This window comes from Glycine soja, chromosome 11 (assembly GCF_004193775.1).
Source record: "Glycine soja cultivar W05 chromosome 11, ASM419377v2, whole genome shotgun sequence".
In the NCBI taxonomy this organism is placed as follows: domain Eukaryota; kingdom Viridiplantae; phylum Streptophyta; class Magnoliopsida; order Fabales; family Fabaceae; genus Glycine; species Glycine soja.
The window spans coordinates 43,713,417-43,730,767 of NC_041012.1; the positions used below are offsets into that span (position 1 = coordinate 43,713,417).

Here is a 17,351-nt window from a genome sequence, read left to right on the forward strand (position 1 = left end):
ATAAAAAATAAAATCAGTTGGTTCAATTATATAAATATAGATGAAATAAAATATAAAAATATAAGATTTTATTTACAAATTTGATAAATTTTTAAAAACGAGGAGGTGCAAATGCACACCTTCAGATAACTGTAGGTCCGCCAATGCTTTCGATGTCGTTTTGAAAAATTATGTTATCTTGGTTAACAAAGCTCATTTTGCAAATAAGCATTTTAGATGTTATTCTGATTATTAGGATGATAACATGATATTTTTTTTTCTATTTCCCATATTAATAGAAAGATTTTCCAAATCAATTTCTAAGAATGTTTTTTTCGTAGATGACTTAATGGTGTTGTGAAATCCCTTTTTAAAAATTTCTTTATCTTTAGCATACTACAAAAAAAGAGCTAATTAAGGTAAAAAAAAATAGAATAAAGCTAAACTCCCTACACTATGCTAAGCCTCATCAATCATTTATATTAAAAATTTGAAAGGAGTAAAAGACTATTTTTTTTATAAAAGTCTTACCGTAATTTTGGAAAAATTATAACTCCACAAAGACCGCAATGCTACCAATGCACACATCGGCGAGTGAGACCACCATAATTATGTGAACATGAATATCTAAATAAGTTTAGGAATTAAATCTAATTAGATTTAGGGAAAATAAATAAAAAGGTGTAAGTGAGTGATAAAGTGATTTAGGGTGAGGGAAGATGATGTTTGACAGTTTTGAGATTTTAGAAGATCAAATAGAGTGAGAGACGATTCACATTGTAATCAAATGTGTGTGATAAGTTAATAATTTAATGTATGAAAATAATGTGTTTTATGCAATGTGTGGTGTATTTATTTTATGTTATTATAACAATAATGAGAATTGAGCTATTTATATTTGAGCATCTAATTTTTATATTGAATGTCTTATGTTTGTTTAGACTCTAGATTAAAATATATCCAATGAGATAATATATAATTTTTTATGGAAATATTTTTTTTAATATACATTAACAAATAAAAAAAAATCTGGTGGGGTAACACAGCAGCATACATGCATCCGCCAATGGGGGTTGACAATATTATTGTATTAAAGTAGGGCTGTGGGTGTGATTGCATAGTATAAAAAACACTTCCCTGGATTCAAATTAAACTCAAGATTAACTGTAATTAAAAAAAAAAACCCTCGAGATTAATTAATATGACTATAAAATAAATTATTAGATACTTCCTACATTTTAAAATGACTAACATTTAAGTTTTATTTATTTATATATATTAAGAACTAGCATAGTAATCCGTGCACTACAAGGAATTAAGATTATAATCTACAAAATTTTAATATAATTATCTTTTTAATGTATTTTTTTTAATAACTTTTTACTTTATATAATTATATGTTTGTAAATATTCATATAAATATTTAATTAACATATGAAAACTATTAATATCGATAGATATTCAAATACTTTTATATTTGCATGTTATATTATTTTAATTTAAATAAATATTATTTTAAAAATATTTATAAATATTAATGTCAACTATTTTTTATTTATTGTACTATTAATTAATGATAAAATTCTACAAAAAATAAATCTAATATGTAATTGAACCTCATTTAAAAAACATCTTTTCATCACACATCTGTCTGCAGTCCCAACCACTGTTTATTTGACATGCGTACTATGAATTTTGAAAGTCTCCCTTGAATTATCATGTGAATTCCAAACCTCGCAATGGATTCACAAATTAAAAAACACAATTAGATAGCACTCACTCGGGGTCACTCCTTATCCGATTCATCATAATTTTACCCTATGTAGTCTTGCCTATATTAGCATTTTGAAAATCATTAACGAAAACCGATTAAAACCTTAAAAAAAATCTCAACCTTTAACCAATAAAATATACCAAGTGTTTAATATTAGTTAAGAAATTTAATACCACACTTTAACCAAAGATCCTATCACAAAGGTTTATGAATCTTTTTTTCATTTTTACTTGATGTAAAACCTGACACTTATACTCCAACATAATAACCCATTTGTATAAATAAACTTAGCATTAATACCATTTTTTATAGTGCTCACCATTAAAGGGGATTAAACCCAAAAATTAATAATTCCTTTTTTATATTTGGATTGAGTCGGTCGCTTTTGGAACTTATGCCAGTGATTGGTTGTAGCCCGCGTGATAGAGATTTTGTGTCCAATGAAGATATCTTGTTTCCTTAAACAACCAATGATCTCGTTAATTGTTATATATATATATATGTTCAGACTGTACCTAAATCTCTATTTAAGGAATGGGAATAAAGAAAACCTTGGGCTTAACCTCCCCAACTAAGCGTCTAGCCAGGTGTCAATCATTAACAAATGATGGGTATAATTGGTCAAACAACTGAAGGACATCCCCGAATTAATTAACATATCATCTTATAATTCCAACAATGAAGATGGTCGTTTAAATATAATATAGCCACTCTGTGTTAGTTCTGGGATGATGGTTAACTTTTGATTAATTAATTGACTCAGTTGATCTTGGCTTATAAATAACTCGCTCCCTCTGCACTGAATAATAAAATCCTTTCAAGTAATTCATGTTTCTTGAAAAAAATAATTGATTAAATATATTAATTTTTATATTATCATTTTAATTTTTTTCTATTCACTTAATTTTTCTTATTAATGTTTAAAGAGAAAATAATTAAATAAAAATATATAAAAAATAATTAACATATTTAAAAATTAAAAAATAATTTTATAAAGAGACAAATAATTTTCAATCTTATAATTAGGAATAAAAAAATCTAATTCAATTAATTAAGTAAAATATGTGAGTTTTATAAATTCTTAATATCCTATTAAATGGTTAGGAATAAAAATCATCGTATAATTAACAACAAAACAAAGAAAGTACGACTACTAATAATTTTCTATTCCTTCGGCACTCGCAGAGAAACACACATTATCAGTACCCATCAAAGACATAAGATCATCTCTTAGCAGATGTAAAGAGTATATCCATGTGCGCGTCGATTATCCTTTCATGCCTTATATAGTTATATGGGGTGAAGGAAGCGATTGTAGTATAAATCAATTTTGTAGTTGAAGTTAGTTTGACATGGATTACTCCTAGCTCCGAGCTAAAACGCAAAACTTATTTGAAAATCAACTAACAAAATAAATAAAATTAAAAACCTTTGACAATCATAAAATGGAATTCTTTTTTTCTTCTTTCTAATCTTTCTAATATACTGAGCCAATATAGGAATGCACTATAATTTTAAAACCGTTTGACAAGAGAATTGAATCTTAATTCAAAAAAAAAAAAAGAATTAAACTTGTATTTTTTTTCTTATTACAAAAAAGAAAGATTCGACAGGAGTGATATGCCACTTCTAATTAATTACAAATTAATTGACATTTAATTTTTTTTCTATTAAGCGGTTATTTCAAAAATTGAAATTATTACTCTTCGGTTGTGAATTATACCTCGGTTTTTTTGTTAATATTTATATATTTTTAATATCATAATTATTTACTAACTTTGTCATCAAATATTTTTACATAAATTTTTTATAACATTTTTTTCTTTATTTGTCATTATCATTTATCATTTGATTTTATCTCACACTTTTCCCTCTCTCTCTCTTTTTTCTTTTCTTTATTTCGATCTATATTATTGAAAGTGTTATGATAAATTTAAGTGACAGTAACGTTAATCTATGTTGATTAGAAGCTTTATATTCAAATTTCATTGAGTGAAATTTTTAAGTATAGTGTCTAAATTAAACAAAAGAATCCTAGAAAATTAAATAAATGAAAATTGGGAGAGTGGAAAAGAAAAAATGATTCATTATATATAACAACTAAAATGTTTAATTAGATATATTAAGTGTTTTTAATTAATGTAGGTAATGTAGTTAATTGTTAGCAGAGAAAAAAAATGAAAAACATAACTAATAACTCACAAATACTTCTTATATTATTTGTCGAGAAAAGAGAGCTCAGAGCTCAATCTCAAATAAATTGCATGTGAATAACTTTGAATTCAAGTGCCTCTTTAACTTAGTATATTTTTCAAAAGTATTTACTTAAAAAAATTATTCTTAAAATAAATTGAAACTTAATTATTTTTAAAGTAAAAATATTGGAATTAATAAAAGAAAATATGGTTGATAGACAAAAGTTTTTCAAGAATTAATAATCACATATTTTTTTATTTATAAAAATTAAATACGATGTGAAAAGATTTAAAACATTTATATTATTTTCAATGAATTAAGCTAAATTCCCGATATTATAATAATAATAATAATAATAATAATAATAATAATAATAATAATAATGTATGCGTAATTGTATGAATACACTTCTAAAAATAGTCAAATGATACCGATAGATGTTCGTGCCTTCGTTGCAAAATAGTCAATTACTCGAATTTTATGCCTTATTATTATAGTACGAGGATATCTGCAGTGGGATTTATTAATTAGAGTGCATATGAAGAACAAGCTGTAAAGGTCTTCGGATTTGCTTCCCCCTTTCTTTCAGATCCTAAGGAGGATTTCATTTGTTTTTGTGTTTTGCTAAACTTTTCTTTCAGATCCTAAGTAGTTCCTTCGTACTCCACCTGTATCGTTCATATATATAACGCATAAAAAAAATATTGTGATGACGGTCTTGCAAACAATTACATTGAAATGTATGTTAGGTGTGAGGTTCAAGAGTCAATTTTAAATCTATATCTATATACTTATAAGTTCAAAATGTTTACTTCTGCCATTTACTTACCTTTAATCTATTATCCGAGGTTTGTATTTGCGGATAATACAATCAAAACTTTAATACGAGAAAACTAAGAAATGTAACATAAAGGAGAAAGAGATTAGTTGGAGGAATGACAACTGTGAAAGGGAGACATGACATGAGAATATTAAAGTTGTATACCTTGAAACCTATATATATAATATTGTGTAATATAATTTACATTTTTCCCGATAATATTGTGTAGGTCACATCCTAGTACGACAATGTGTAAGTTACCAAGTACTCGGATGGTTTCCAGCATTGGTTAATTCTATGATTCTAGGTAGGCAGCGAATGAACTTGTACATATGATTTTAGACAAATCATATATAGATAAAATTCCCATGTCACATACGAAAATTAATTATTATACTACATGACAAGCCTTTGAAGTGTTAACCATATGCGTGCTAGGCTTGATTGATACCAAAAATGGCTAACTGACATATTAATTGGTAATGATATTTTTTTTGTTGGGTTGGATGGTAAGGAAAAGGAAAGATGGGGAAAAATAATTTTTTCTACTGCCAAAACTAATGTTCTAGCAAAATAACATTTGTTTATAAAAAAATAAATTGGTAATGGTATTATCGATAGCACACCGGCCAACTCTTGGGTTATGCTATATATGCAATGGTAACCGATTTATTCCTCCATCCTAGAAAACATCCACTATTGCTTAGCTACCTTGGCCTTCTTTTGACAATGAGATGCACAAGTACTGTCACGTTCAGAAATCCAAGTCACACTGGGGTGGGTAGTTACAGTATTGGACGTGTCACATCTCTTCAGAGCATGCATGCACCTCTGGGATATAGAAAACTTACACACTTCACTACCAATCGAATTTTCCTTCACGGTTCTCATCCGTAGGTATTAATTAATTTCAACTCTAACATAATTGCACCATGCATGGTTGATTCATATGCCAGTACATATATAATAAAGTTCATAATTCCACCACTCTTAATTTCAGTGTTTCATATAGTGCCCCAGTTCATACAAAGTTGAAATTTGAGAGAGCACTTACCAAAGTGGGTTATGGTTTGTTTGAGGTGCATATATATTCTGAAGTCATGGTCATTTTAGCTCAAGCTCACAAATAGGAGATAATGATAGTGAAGAATGAAGATTATAAATTGGTTGAGTGGCAAGGAGTTGGGATGGGTTTAATTTGGCTGTGGTTTTGTTAATTAGGATTGGCTTGTTTTCTGTTGCATGTGGAAAGGAATTAAAGGAAAGAAACAAGTCTTAGAATTTGATCTCAAGGGCATTGGACCCAGGAGGTAGCGAACTGAAAAGTGCAACAAGTAAATTTGCACAGTCAGAGAAGCTCGGACAAGGTGGCTTTGGTGCTGTGTATAAAGGTTTTTTGAAAGATTTAATTAAACTCCTATGCTGCTATAAAGAGTCAGGGGGTTAAGGAATATGCAACTGAAGTTAAGATCATTAGCCAATTGAGGCACAAGAATTTGGTACAACTCCTTGGTTTGTGCCATGGAAAAAATGATCTCCTTCTTGTATATGAATTCATGCCAAATGGAAGCTTAGATTTCCATTTATATGGTGGGAAATACTTCTTGACATGGCCGGTAAGGTATAAACATAGCTCTAGGCTTGGCTTCAGCATTCTTATACCTGCAAGAAGACTGGGAACAATGCAAATGTGTTCCTCATAGGGACATCAAATCAAGCAACATTATGCTGGATGCAAGTTTCAATGCTAAGCTTGGTGATTTTGGTTTAGCTAGGTCACAAACCACCTTAAAGTAGCAGACCCAAAGCTATGTGGAGCATTTGATGCGGAGCAAATGGAAAGGTTAATTAGTGATTATTGGCCTTTGGTGTGCTCATCCAAATTACAGATTCAGGCCTTCTGTAATGCAAGTGTTCCAAATGCTTAAGTTTGAAGCTGAATTGCTAATTCTGCCAGTGGATGCCTTTGACAAACTACTAGCTATCCTTTAACACTAAAAGCAAATTTTTCAACAGTTTCAAACAGTGTATTTAAGTAGTAATTTTTGTAGTAGCAAACTATAGAAAAGTATTGTGCTGACCATTTTACATTGGAAAAAATTTAGATGCAATTGTTTTTGTTGTTTTCTAATTAAAACTGGACTTTTATCTCAATAATCTGTTCAATAAAACTTTACATTAAACATAAATATAAGTTATTAAGATGAAATTCTAATTTTAATTGTAGAATAACGTAAAAAACACTTACAGGGGCAGTCACACCTTCTCAATTTTTTTTTTTTTGTTGAGGAAACACATCTTCTCAAATTTAATTTAAAAAACACTGGAAAAAAACAAACAAGAAAAAGGGTGTTATCACATCATGATGAGCTCGAGCAGTTCGTATGACATAGAAGTGGAGTTAACAAAGTATCATGACTTGAGTTTTTATTCATCACACTCTTTTTTTTTATATTTGGACTTAATTAAATATACGGATAATATTATGAATTTTATTTTATTAAAATTATTAAATCTTGCTGTAGAAAAAATTAATTTGCAGAAATAAATCTTTACAGTTTGAATAGTTAGTATTAAATTGTTTTCAATTTTGACTCAATATGATGTGATAAAACCATTTTGATAGTGTGCGTGGCTCTCTAATAAGTGGAGAGGGGTTTGGTGAAATACGGGGTAGGAGGAGGGGATAGAGAAGCGAAAGAAACCAAACCACAATAAAATATATAAAAGCCCCTTTGATAGAACAGTGATACATACATTTGCCTTTTCTTTCTTACTCATCACGTTCGTTTCGTGGATCCTTACTCATCACAAGTGTGAGGTGACTCTGAATCTCTTATTAACGAAATATTACTATTTACAAAGCTGTTTTGTTATATCTTCAAGTTCTCGTTCGTTTTGGCCATCTCTGTTTAGGATTAGGATTTCGTATTTTCATAATTCATCCTATAAAGTTCCTGTGTTGATAGATCTTTAGGCGATCTGCTTAATTTAGTTAATGAATTTATATATGATTCTTAGGCTGCTTCTTATATCCGTTAAAGTCAACTCAGCCTGTGTGAGTTTTGGTCTTAGCACTTGCAATCATGAAATTAATTATTTCATCTTACTAGGGTCTTGGGGCAACATTTTTCGTATAATTACTAGCATCAAACCAATTTTTCTAACTTTTTTCAATCTCTATCCCTGACTTCTTTGATTTATTAGAAATTAAATGAGGATAATAAGCTTTAAATTCTTGCTAAACTCCCTTTGTGTTAGTTTCATGAAAAGTAAGCTAATAGTTAATCGCATTATGGTGGAGTAGAAAAATTATGAGTTCCAAAGGTGTTGGTGAAGATTGCCTGGGATGGGCAGCAAGAGATGCATCCGGAGTTCTATCACCTTACAAATTCAGTCGCAGGTATATATGTATCTCTCTTATTCCACTTTATATAATGGAGTATGGACTAATGGAGTGTCCATTTTCTGTAAATCACCATATTCTTTTTTCATGGCAACACAACTTCCAAAAGTTACTAGTTATTGCAGTTCCTGGTTGGATGCTACATTCGTGTATATATTTTTGTTTCATTTTTTGTCTTGTCTTGGGATAAAACTTGACTTTCTGACCTTTTTCCTCCCCCTTTTAAATGTCTTGAAAATATGATAATGATGATTGCTCAGGACTCTTGGGAACGAAGATGTTCATATTAAAATTACGCACTGTGGTGTTTGCTTCGCTGATGTAGTTTGGACAAGGAATAAACATGGTGACTCAAAGTATCCTGTCGTGCCTGGGTATTAGGCCTTATTTTTCTGTATGGATGATAAATTGAGAATCCTGTATACTTAAGCTAATCGGGCCATGGTTCCTTTTTCATATCAGTCATGAGATTGCTGGGATTGTGACAAAGGTTGGCGCCAATGTCCACCATTTTAAGGTTGGCGACCATGTTGGAGTGGGGACTTATATAAACTCATGTAGGGATTGTGAGTATTGTAATGATGGACAAGAAGTTCATTGTACCAAGGGATCTGTATACACTTTTAATGGTGTTGATTTTGATGGTACAATTACAAAAGGAGGATACTCCAGTTACATAGTAGTCCATGAGAGGTAAACTTAAAAGACGGCTAGATGCTAATAACAAGTTTTATGAGGTCTTCTCTTCCTGAATTTTATCATAAGCTCTAAAAGTAAGTTTTATTTCATACTAATCACAGGTTATAGCTCCTGTTCATATCATTTTTAGTTTTGCATCTGCAGGTACTGCTTCATGATACCAAAAAGCTATCCATTGGCTTCCGCAGCTCCTTTGCTTTGTGCTGGAATTACTGTTTATTCACCGATGGTCCGCCACAAGATGAATCAACCTGGTAAATCTCTAGGAGTGATTGGTCTTGGTGGCCTCGGTCATATGGCGGTGAAATTTGGAAAGGCATTTGGTTTGAGTGTAACGGTTTTTAGCACTAGTATATCCAAGAAAGAGGAGGCACTGAGCCTGCTTGGCGCAGACAAATTTGTTGTTTCATCTAATCAAGAGGAAATGACGGTAAGCATAACATGAAGCATCTACTACATAACATTTTCTTTAGACCATGAAGAAAACACTAATGATGACAGACTCATGCTTCTTTGTTCTGAAAACTAATTGTGATTCCCATACAGGCGTTGGCTAAATCGTTGGACTTTATAATCGACACAGCATCTGGTGATCACTCGTTTGATCCTTACATGTCACTGCTGAAGACATATGGTGTTTTTGTCCTAGTTGGTTTCCCTAGTCAAGTCAAATTTATCCCTGCAAGCCTTAATATAGGTATGTTGCCTTTGAAGTATAGAAAGCTTGTTGGAATGGCCAGTTTTCATTCGTGTAATTCAATTCGTTGAAGCAGTGGAACTGTAAATATTCATCTTCTGTACGACAGGATCAAAGACTGTTGCCGGAAGTGTTACAGGTGGTACAAAAGATATACAGGAGATGATTGGCTTCTGTGCTGCAAACGAGATTCACCCAAATATAGAGGTGATTCCAATCGAGTATGCCAATGAAGCTCTTGAGAGGCTCATAAATAGGGACGTCAAGTACCGGTTTGTAATAGATGTTGAGAATTCCCTGAAAGAAAAATGAGTTGTTGCCTCCCAAATTGGACATTATTGGACTTCACCTTGTTCGATAAATAATGATGGTCGGAGTTCGTAATTTACTTACATAGAGTTGATTTGAATTTTCTTTAATTATTTTGTGAACTAATATTATGTGATTATAAGAATATTTTGGATTTTTAAATAATAATAATTATGGAAATTAATATGGTGTTATTTTAATTTTAATAATAGATGTTGTAAGTAGTTTGCTTCTAAAGTGTAAAAATTCAATCAAGATTGGAATGCATGATAAGTTTATTGATTTTGTAATTATTATTTTATAAGTTTTATTTATCATGATTTTTCATTAGAGATATAAAGTTTGTCTAATAGTTGAAAAAGAGGGAAGAGAGAGGAAAATGTTGTGGGTTCAAATTCATCATTTGACATCTTTAATAAAATTAATAAAATAATATTTATCCATAAAAAATCATGATTTTTTTATTATTGGTTGACAATTGATTTTTTTTTACCATGAAAATGTATAAATTTTAAACTCTAACGCATATTTGTTATTGGATTTTTAATGTGGATAACCGTTGATGGGTTGGTTTATGCCCTTATGTAGTCTAACTACAAAAGTTGTTAGGATTGTGAAATGAGTTTGGCTGAAGAAGCAACCCGTTTAAACTGATTGGATTTTCAACTCACCAATCTATTTTAACTCCTCTACTTAATCCTTCAAGAAAACTAAACTAGACAAGACAAGTCAACCACCAACCTTTTTTAAGTAAAAATGTTAATATTTTTAATTTAAAAGATAATTAATATTGATTTATTTATTTTTATTTACTTTAGTTTTGTTAAGTTACTATTTTGTTTGTTTGCTGACAAAAAAAACTATTTTATTTATTTAATATTTTAGTTTTTCGGGCAGTGAATTATTATTTCATTGGTTCTTCTTCTATAAAATAAAATATACCTAAGACACCCAACAACAATTTTAGATTAAAATTAAGTTTGTAACTAGAATTTGCAAAAGCGTTTCCAGACTTGTCTCATCACAATTGAATTTTCAAGTAAAATTTTACTCTCAAACATACTTTTAAGAAATAACTAAATATGATTTCAAACATTTTATTTTCAAACATACTTTTAGATCCTTTTGAAAATCCAAACATACTTTTAAAAAGAAATTTGTGGAGGGCAAGACTCCACACCACAACAAAGTCGATATCAGGAGAGGAACTTTGTTTGGCTTGCCAAGAGGCCAAGACAATTCGACAATAGGCAAACGAGAAGAAGAAAAAAAAACGTTGATGTCATGGATGAGCACTGAGAAGTGTTATTAGTGCTGTCATGGATGATCACTGAGAAGTTTCATTTGACATAGGAAGCGCAACTTGACTTGACACGTTTTGCTTTTGCTAATTGCTAATTAGTGTGGTTGTTAATTAAGGATATCATCATATGAATACTTTAGAAATGAACTGCACTAGGTGCAGTTTGGATCCAATGACTTTCACTAACACCTAACGACCATTCAGTTTAAAAAGCAACGGCAAAAGATCTCGTAGCATATTCTTTAAAATTATGTTGACTATCTCAAAGTCACAATATCATCGTGATTTTTTTCAAAGTAACTATATGCAGCTTTATATTCAACGTTGCAGCTTTATATTCAACGTGATTTTATAATTGATTTTGACTCATCTCCCCGTTATTTCAAACATACAATCAATCCAGCTCCTAAACTATAGGAAAAACCCCTATATATAAAAGGGACATATACATTCACTTTTTGTTTCGTATTAGATGATAATTTTTCCTTTGAATAAATCATGAATTTCATAGGGGACTTATTATCTAAGTGATCTTTGTAAAACTATTTAGCTAATTTACAAAGTATTGGACATTCACCACCCTCTAAATAAATGTATTTTAGTAAAGTTTTAATCATTTGAAGGATTTTTATAACATTTGAGGAACTACTTAACATAATTTCTAATGTTTCTAGAATTAATTAATTTTTTATTTAGGACATTTTAGGAAAAGGGATAATATTTCATGGAAGAAAATGGTGATTATTTTTTTTTTTGGAAAATACTGAATATTGTAAATTTGGTAAATAATGTAATAGAAAGAGAAGAGCCTAATATAAAGAAAATAGAGTGAAAATGAAATGAGGGAAAGAAGATACTTACAATGATAATTTTATAACAAAGGCTCGTGCACTTGTCATTAAAACAAAGCTGCAATCAGATGCGGGCATATATCTATCTGTCATAGTATGTGAGTTGATTGAATAAGAACTTGTGAATTATTGTAAACCTTCTAATATTATTTTTGATTTTTACGTGATAAAAAAATGTTTAAAATATCTCATAAAAAGTAAATATACAAGTAGCAAAATATCGATACTAATACTGGTGCAAACTTATTAGGTGATCTGGTTAAAGATAAGAAAAAGGCTAATGTATTCTTGTGTTGATGGATCTTTTATGTGATCTAGTTAATTTCACTAATGAATTACAATCTCGGTTTGAATGCAAACTTATTTAAGCGCTTATTCATGAGTAGCGTTTGGATGCAATTACATAAGCCTTTCTATTTGATCGCACTGATAAAAAGGGCTAGTCTAAGATAAATCAAAGTAAATATTAAGGCTTTTAAGTACAGATAAAAATAAAATTAAAATATATGCTTTGTCCTTATAAATATAAAATTAATATTTTAATTTACTTTTTCTTGAAACCAACATATGATTCAATACTAAGATTCGTTGATCCAGTATAACTTTACCCTATATGTGTCTCCCATTACTACCCGTTTGAACAGCAACATCAGGCACTTGAATGAATTAAATGCTGCACAGCCGCTAGCAGTACATATAGCTCAGAGATTGAGTGTGGCCAGAAATTCCCTGCTCATGCACCATAGTGGTGTGTAATAGTTAGATTGGACAAAGGATTTGACCCCTTTCAATCTTTGGGCCACCCATAACCAGCTAGAAGTCAAAATTTTGAGGAAAAACTCGTTATATTAAGGGTACTCCAAGAAATTCTCAACCCTTTACCATTGAGAGAAAGATGAAACAGAAGTCTGTAATTAGGCTGGTTAAGACAGGATTTCAAGATCTCGCACTAAAACAACAAAAGCTTGGACGGAAACAACTAGTTTAACCTTGGGTCCAATCAACCCAAAATTGCTTTAATTTGCTGCTAAATCTATCAATCCCTTTTCTGAAATTTTGCATATTCAATAATTTCATTTCTGAAGAAGCTGACAAGAAACAAAAGAGACTTGAAAAAAAAAGCTGAAAATTCAGTAACACAGCAAACTCAGGTGCAAATCAAAACCACGTATCACAATGCGGAGATGCACATTCAGATAAACAGAACCCCCAGCAGCTACAATTACAGTAAACAATATGAATGCACAATAAATATATCAAATCACATAAACCTTCCCACTTAAAGATATTCGGATATATACCAATATAATAAACCTTTTTGAAGTATGACAATACTCAATTTATAATAAACAAAAATAATTAAATGATGATTGATTTTAAGTATTATAAAAAAACGAACAGAAAAAGATAGTTAAATCCCAATAAAATTGATGATAAAATAGATGAAGCTTGGTTACTTCTAACTTCAAAGAAGAAACACATGAAGCTTCATTAATTAATAATGATAAAATATAAATCAAGTAAGTCTCAAAGCTTCCAACAAAATAATACAAACAAAATTCTCAAATCCTGCCCGTATTTTAAATCTACCTTAGGCATGCTGGTAATGGTGCAGCTTATACAATAACACTTTGCCTGACGCGTTTCCGACAGCCATGAATCCACCACCAGGACTAAAATCAATACAGCGGGGATAATGCAGGTTCGTGTTTGACGGTGGCCAGTTGGAGAACACAGAATACGATGGGATATGTATTAATTTTAAGCTGCTCTTCTTCATGCCTGAACAGATTGCTAATATTTGAGAGTCATGATTAAATCTCATAAAATCCACTTTTGTAGTCAAATTCTCTATGGTTCTGATAGGCTTTCTCTTACCCCCAAGAAATTCCTCTCTATTGTAAATATTCACAATTCCACTGTCTGAACCAGCTGCAAAATGAGTCCCACTTGGTGAAGTACAGAGAGCTGTGCCATTGATGCAACCTTCATCTACACCTTTATGCAGGCAAGTCATTGTTCTCAGATCCCAGTGGTAAACCTGACCATCACCACCACCACTCAACAACTTTTGTCCATTCTCAGCAAAAGCTAAGGAACGGATTGTTCCATTCATCTTTAGAGTACCAACCAATTGCTTTGTTTTTGTTGATACCAACAAAATATAACCTTCATTACCCGTAAATGCTATCATTTGAGAATCAGGAGACACCTCAAAAACCTCCAAACTCTTCTCTTCCCTACCAACCAGAGGACCTATTTTATCAACTCTAGCCTTAACTAAATCAAAACTATAGAAGAACTTTCTTCTTCCTGATACTATAACCTGAGATCCATCCGGCAAAAAAGAGGCTTTTCGAATGGGGCAATCTTCAAGGAAGATGCTCTGAATTTTGGTGTTCCGCTTGCCATCAATTTGAAAGAATCTAAGCTTCCGGTCCAATCCGGCTGCAAGAAACAACTGTGCATTAGGATGGAACTGGACTGAATTTATGGGACCATTAGCAGGATCCTGAATATTTGCATCCACAAGTCTCGAGTATTCAAGATGTCCCGGCAACAATTTTGTGCCACTCTTCACAACCAGGTCTTCATTTGTCCTGAGAACATCATTCACATCCTCATAACCATGGCTCAAAACAGCTTCGTTTTCATCATCCGTCAACTCATCATCAGAGGATCTATCTATTCTAGAATCAGCCCGTGCCCATTCAGTTCCTGGGTTAAGCTTAACATGCTGAGCCCTCAATCTTGACACGTACTCTGAACCCGAGATCAAATCCTCATCCTCTCCCTTCCTCAACTTCCTTAATCTGTTAACCTTGGCTATGTTCACTGTGGCATTTTCTTCTTCATCATCCACCCACACAGGTTTCTTCTGCAAAGCGCGGTCATCATCATCATGACTTCCCTCAGACAAGTCAGCATCTTCTTCCCGGTAAACCGTGAGAACGCTATCCGCAGAACGGTCAGTGAAGAACAAATCAGAAACCTTTTCAGCAGCCTTCGGAGGTTCAACTTCATCCTCCTCCTTTCCAAACTCAAGTGGGGAATATAAAGAACCAAACAAAAAGTTCTCAAGCTTCTTCATCTCTTTCACTTGTTCCATTGCCAATTGTTCCCCCTCGTCATATTTCTTCTTCTTCTTCACTTTCAGAGTATCACTATTCTCAACATCATCTTCAACCTCCCTCTTGCTCTTATTGACCACATTTTTAGTGCTAGCGTTTTGGGATATCAAACTCATTTTTCACAACCCAACCTGCAAGGTAAATAAGGTTCAACCAATTTGACATTTTGGAATTCAAATCATGAAATGAAATACATAACAAAATACGGAATTAGAGAGACAGTAAATAACAAATTCAAATGAAACAACTAACAATTACAAATAGGTGACGCTGTGATTGGTAAAATCAGAGACAAAGGAAAAAGGGGAATCTTAAATCAAATAAATTAGGGTTGAAAAAGGAGCGGGATTACCTTTGTTTAATAGCCAACTCGGAATTGAGCGAGACGGTGGTGGCTGAGTGAGAGGGACGACGGAGACGTTTTACGGTTTTAGGTTTAAGAGAGGAGAGAAAAACTGCCCCAAGGGTTTTAGCAAATGGATTGGGCTTTTTGTCTTGGGCTAGACGGATTGTATACCAGTTAATTTAACATTAATAGAGAAAGGATTCAACCTTATTATTACCACGACACTTTAATTAATAATTATATTATAAAATAATTAATGTTGTTATATATAATATTAAAAATTTTAATGTATATTTCATAAACATATAAATTTACATAATAAATTTTATGATAATTAATTTTTATTTAATAATTAATTTGTTTATATATATGAATTGTAAATAAAATTATAGGTTTAATAAAAATTTATATATGTAAAAAAATAACAAATTTATTTAATTATCAATTGTTGTGATAAACATTTAAATACGTCATTCAATTAAATATTATATTTGTTTAATTTTCAATCATTATAATAAACATCTAAATACATCATTCAATTAAATATTAAATTTATTTAACTATTAATTACTACAATAAATATCTAAATACAACATTCAGTTAAATATCAAATTTGTTTAATTATCAAATTTTGTAAATAAATTAAATGTATAAAATTATAATTTTTAAAAAAATTCAAAAAATACGGATTGACAGTCCGTATGTTTTAAATTTTTTTAATACGCACCTTTTCTTCTTCGATGATGAAAAATCTCCGAATTTTAGCATATATCCATAAACAACATATGTACACTATCGACGACTACAAACACTTGCAAAAAGATGTTAACAGAAACAAGTTACACTAAAGGAGTGCGATTTTACAAAAAAAAAAGGCGTTACAAAAATGAAAAAAGTAATTTGCTATTTATAACCATAAATACTCATAAGGGTATTTTTGGTATTAAAAAAACTACTCGGTTGTCAACAAGAATGCTCCAAAAGGATAGGATATTAACAGAAGCAAGTTACATTTAAGGAGTGTGTTTTAAAAAAAAAAAAAAAAGACGTTACAAAAATGAAAAAAAAATAATCTGTTGTTTATAACCATAAATACTCATAAGGATATTTTTGGTATTTTAAAAAACCGCTGGATGTGTGTCAACAAAAATGCTAGGTGCCCCCAAAGAGTTCCCAATTTTCAACTAAGCCTCTCTTAGTTTTTGGTTTTTATATCTCTCTAACCTTAAAAAAAAATTCTTCTTTCTTTTTTTTTATTTACAAAAAAAATAATCTTATTTAACTGTTTTTAATTTGGATTAGAATCTCTAGTAAGATAGGTACGTAGAAGCCAAACCCAAAGTGTTTCTTTTAAATTTTATACGGTTTAGCTTAACTTCTTAATTCTTATAACTTACCATCTATCATCTATCATGGTTAACATCTTTTGTTTAACCTTCAATTTCAACATTTTTTAAATTAACAATAATTAAAAACTACAATATATCACATAAATTATTTATCATAAAATTAAGATATAGTTTATATGTTAAAAAATTATTTATTTAAGATTTTAACTATAACATGATTTATGTATTTAGAAATATTTATTTATTATAAATTATAATTTTTAATTGTATAAAATAAGCATTTACTCTCTTTGCTACGCATATGCTAAAATACTATTATATGATAAAAAAATTTATATTAATAATGCATTTTAATTATTAAAAAAATCTGATCACAAATATATTTTTACAAGTTATTGGTATGAAATTAGTATTTTAAAAATATGCAAATTAATCTTATTCTCATTGTAAAATAATAATAACAATAATCATATTCTCACGAGAATAAAAAT

At 30.5% G+C, this 17,351-nt stretch overlaps 2 protein-coding genes across 3 annotated transcripts; one reads left to right on the top strand and one right to left on the bottom strand.

Moving 5' to 3' along the window:
* Positions 1 to 7,435: 7,435 nt before the first annotated feature.
* LOC114373878 (probable cinnamyl alcohol dehydrogenase 1) lies at positions 7,436 to 10,064 on the top strand. Of its 2 annotated transcripts, XM_028331439.1 has the most exons (7): positions 7,436 to 7,590; positions 8,077 to 8,172; positions 8,436 to 8,549; positions 8,638 to 8,868; positions 9,019 to 9,304; positions 9,421 to 9,571; positions 9,681 to 10,064. In XM_028331439.1, exons 2-7 carry the CDS (start codon positions 8,084 to 8,086, stop codon positions 9,881 to 9,883), a joined length of 1,074 nt encoding a protein of 357 aa, XP_028187240.1. In that variant the 5' UTR covers positions 7,436 to 7,590; positions 8,077 to 8,083; the 3' UTR covers positions 9,884 to 10,064. The 2 variants fall into 2 exon arrangements, with proteins under 2 accessions (XP_028187240.1, XP_028187241.1); XM_028331440.1 differs by lacking the exon at positions 7,436 to 7,590 and having other exon boundaries at positions 8,058 to 8,172.
* Positions 10,065 to 13,442: 3,378 nt separating this feature from the next.
* LOC114377203 (U3 small nucleolar RNA-associated protein 18 homolog) lies at positions 13,443 to 15,654 on the bottom strand. Its single transcript, XM_028335620.1, has 2 exons — positions 15,518 to 15,654; positions 13,443 to 15,296 (listed from the first exon to the last, which is right to left on the bottom strand). Exon 2 carries the CDS (start codon positions 15,279 to 15,281, stop codon positions 13,626 to 13,628), a length of 1,656 nt encoding a protein of 551 aa, XP_028191421.1. The 5' UTR covers positions 15,282 to 15,296; positions 15,518 to 15,654; the 3' UTR covers positions 13,443 to 13,625.
* Between the last annotated feature and the right edge of the window lie 1,697 nt (positions 15,655 to 17,351).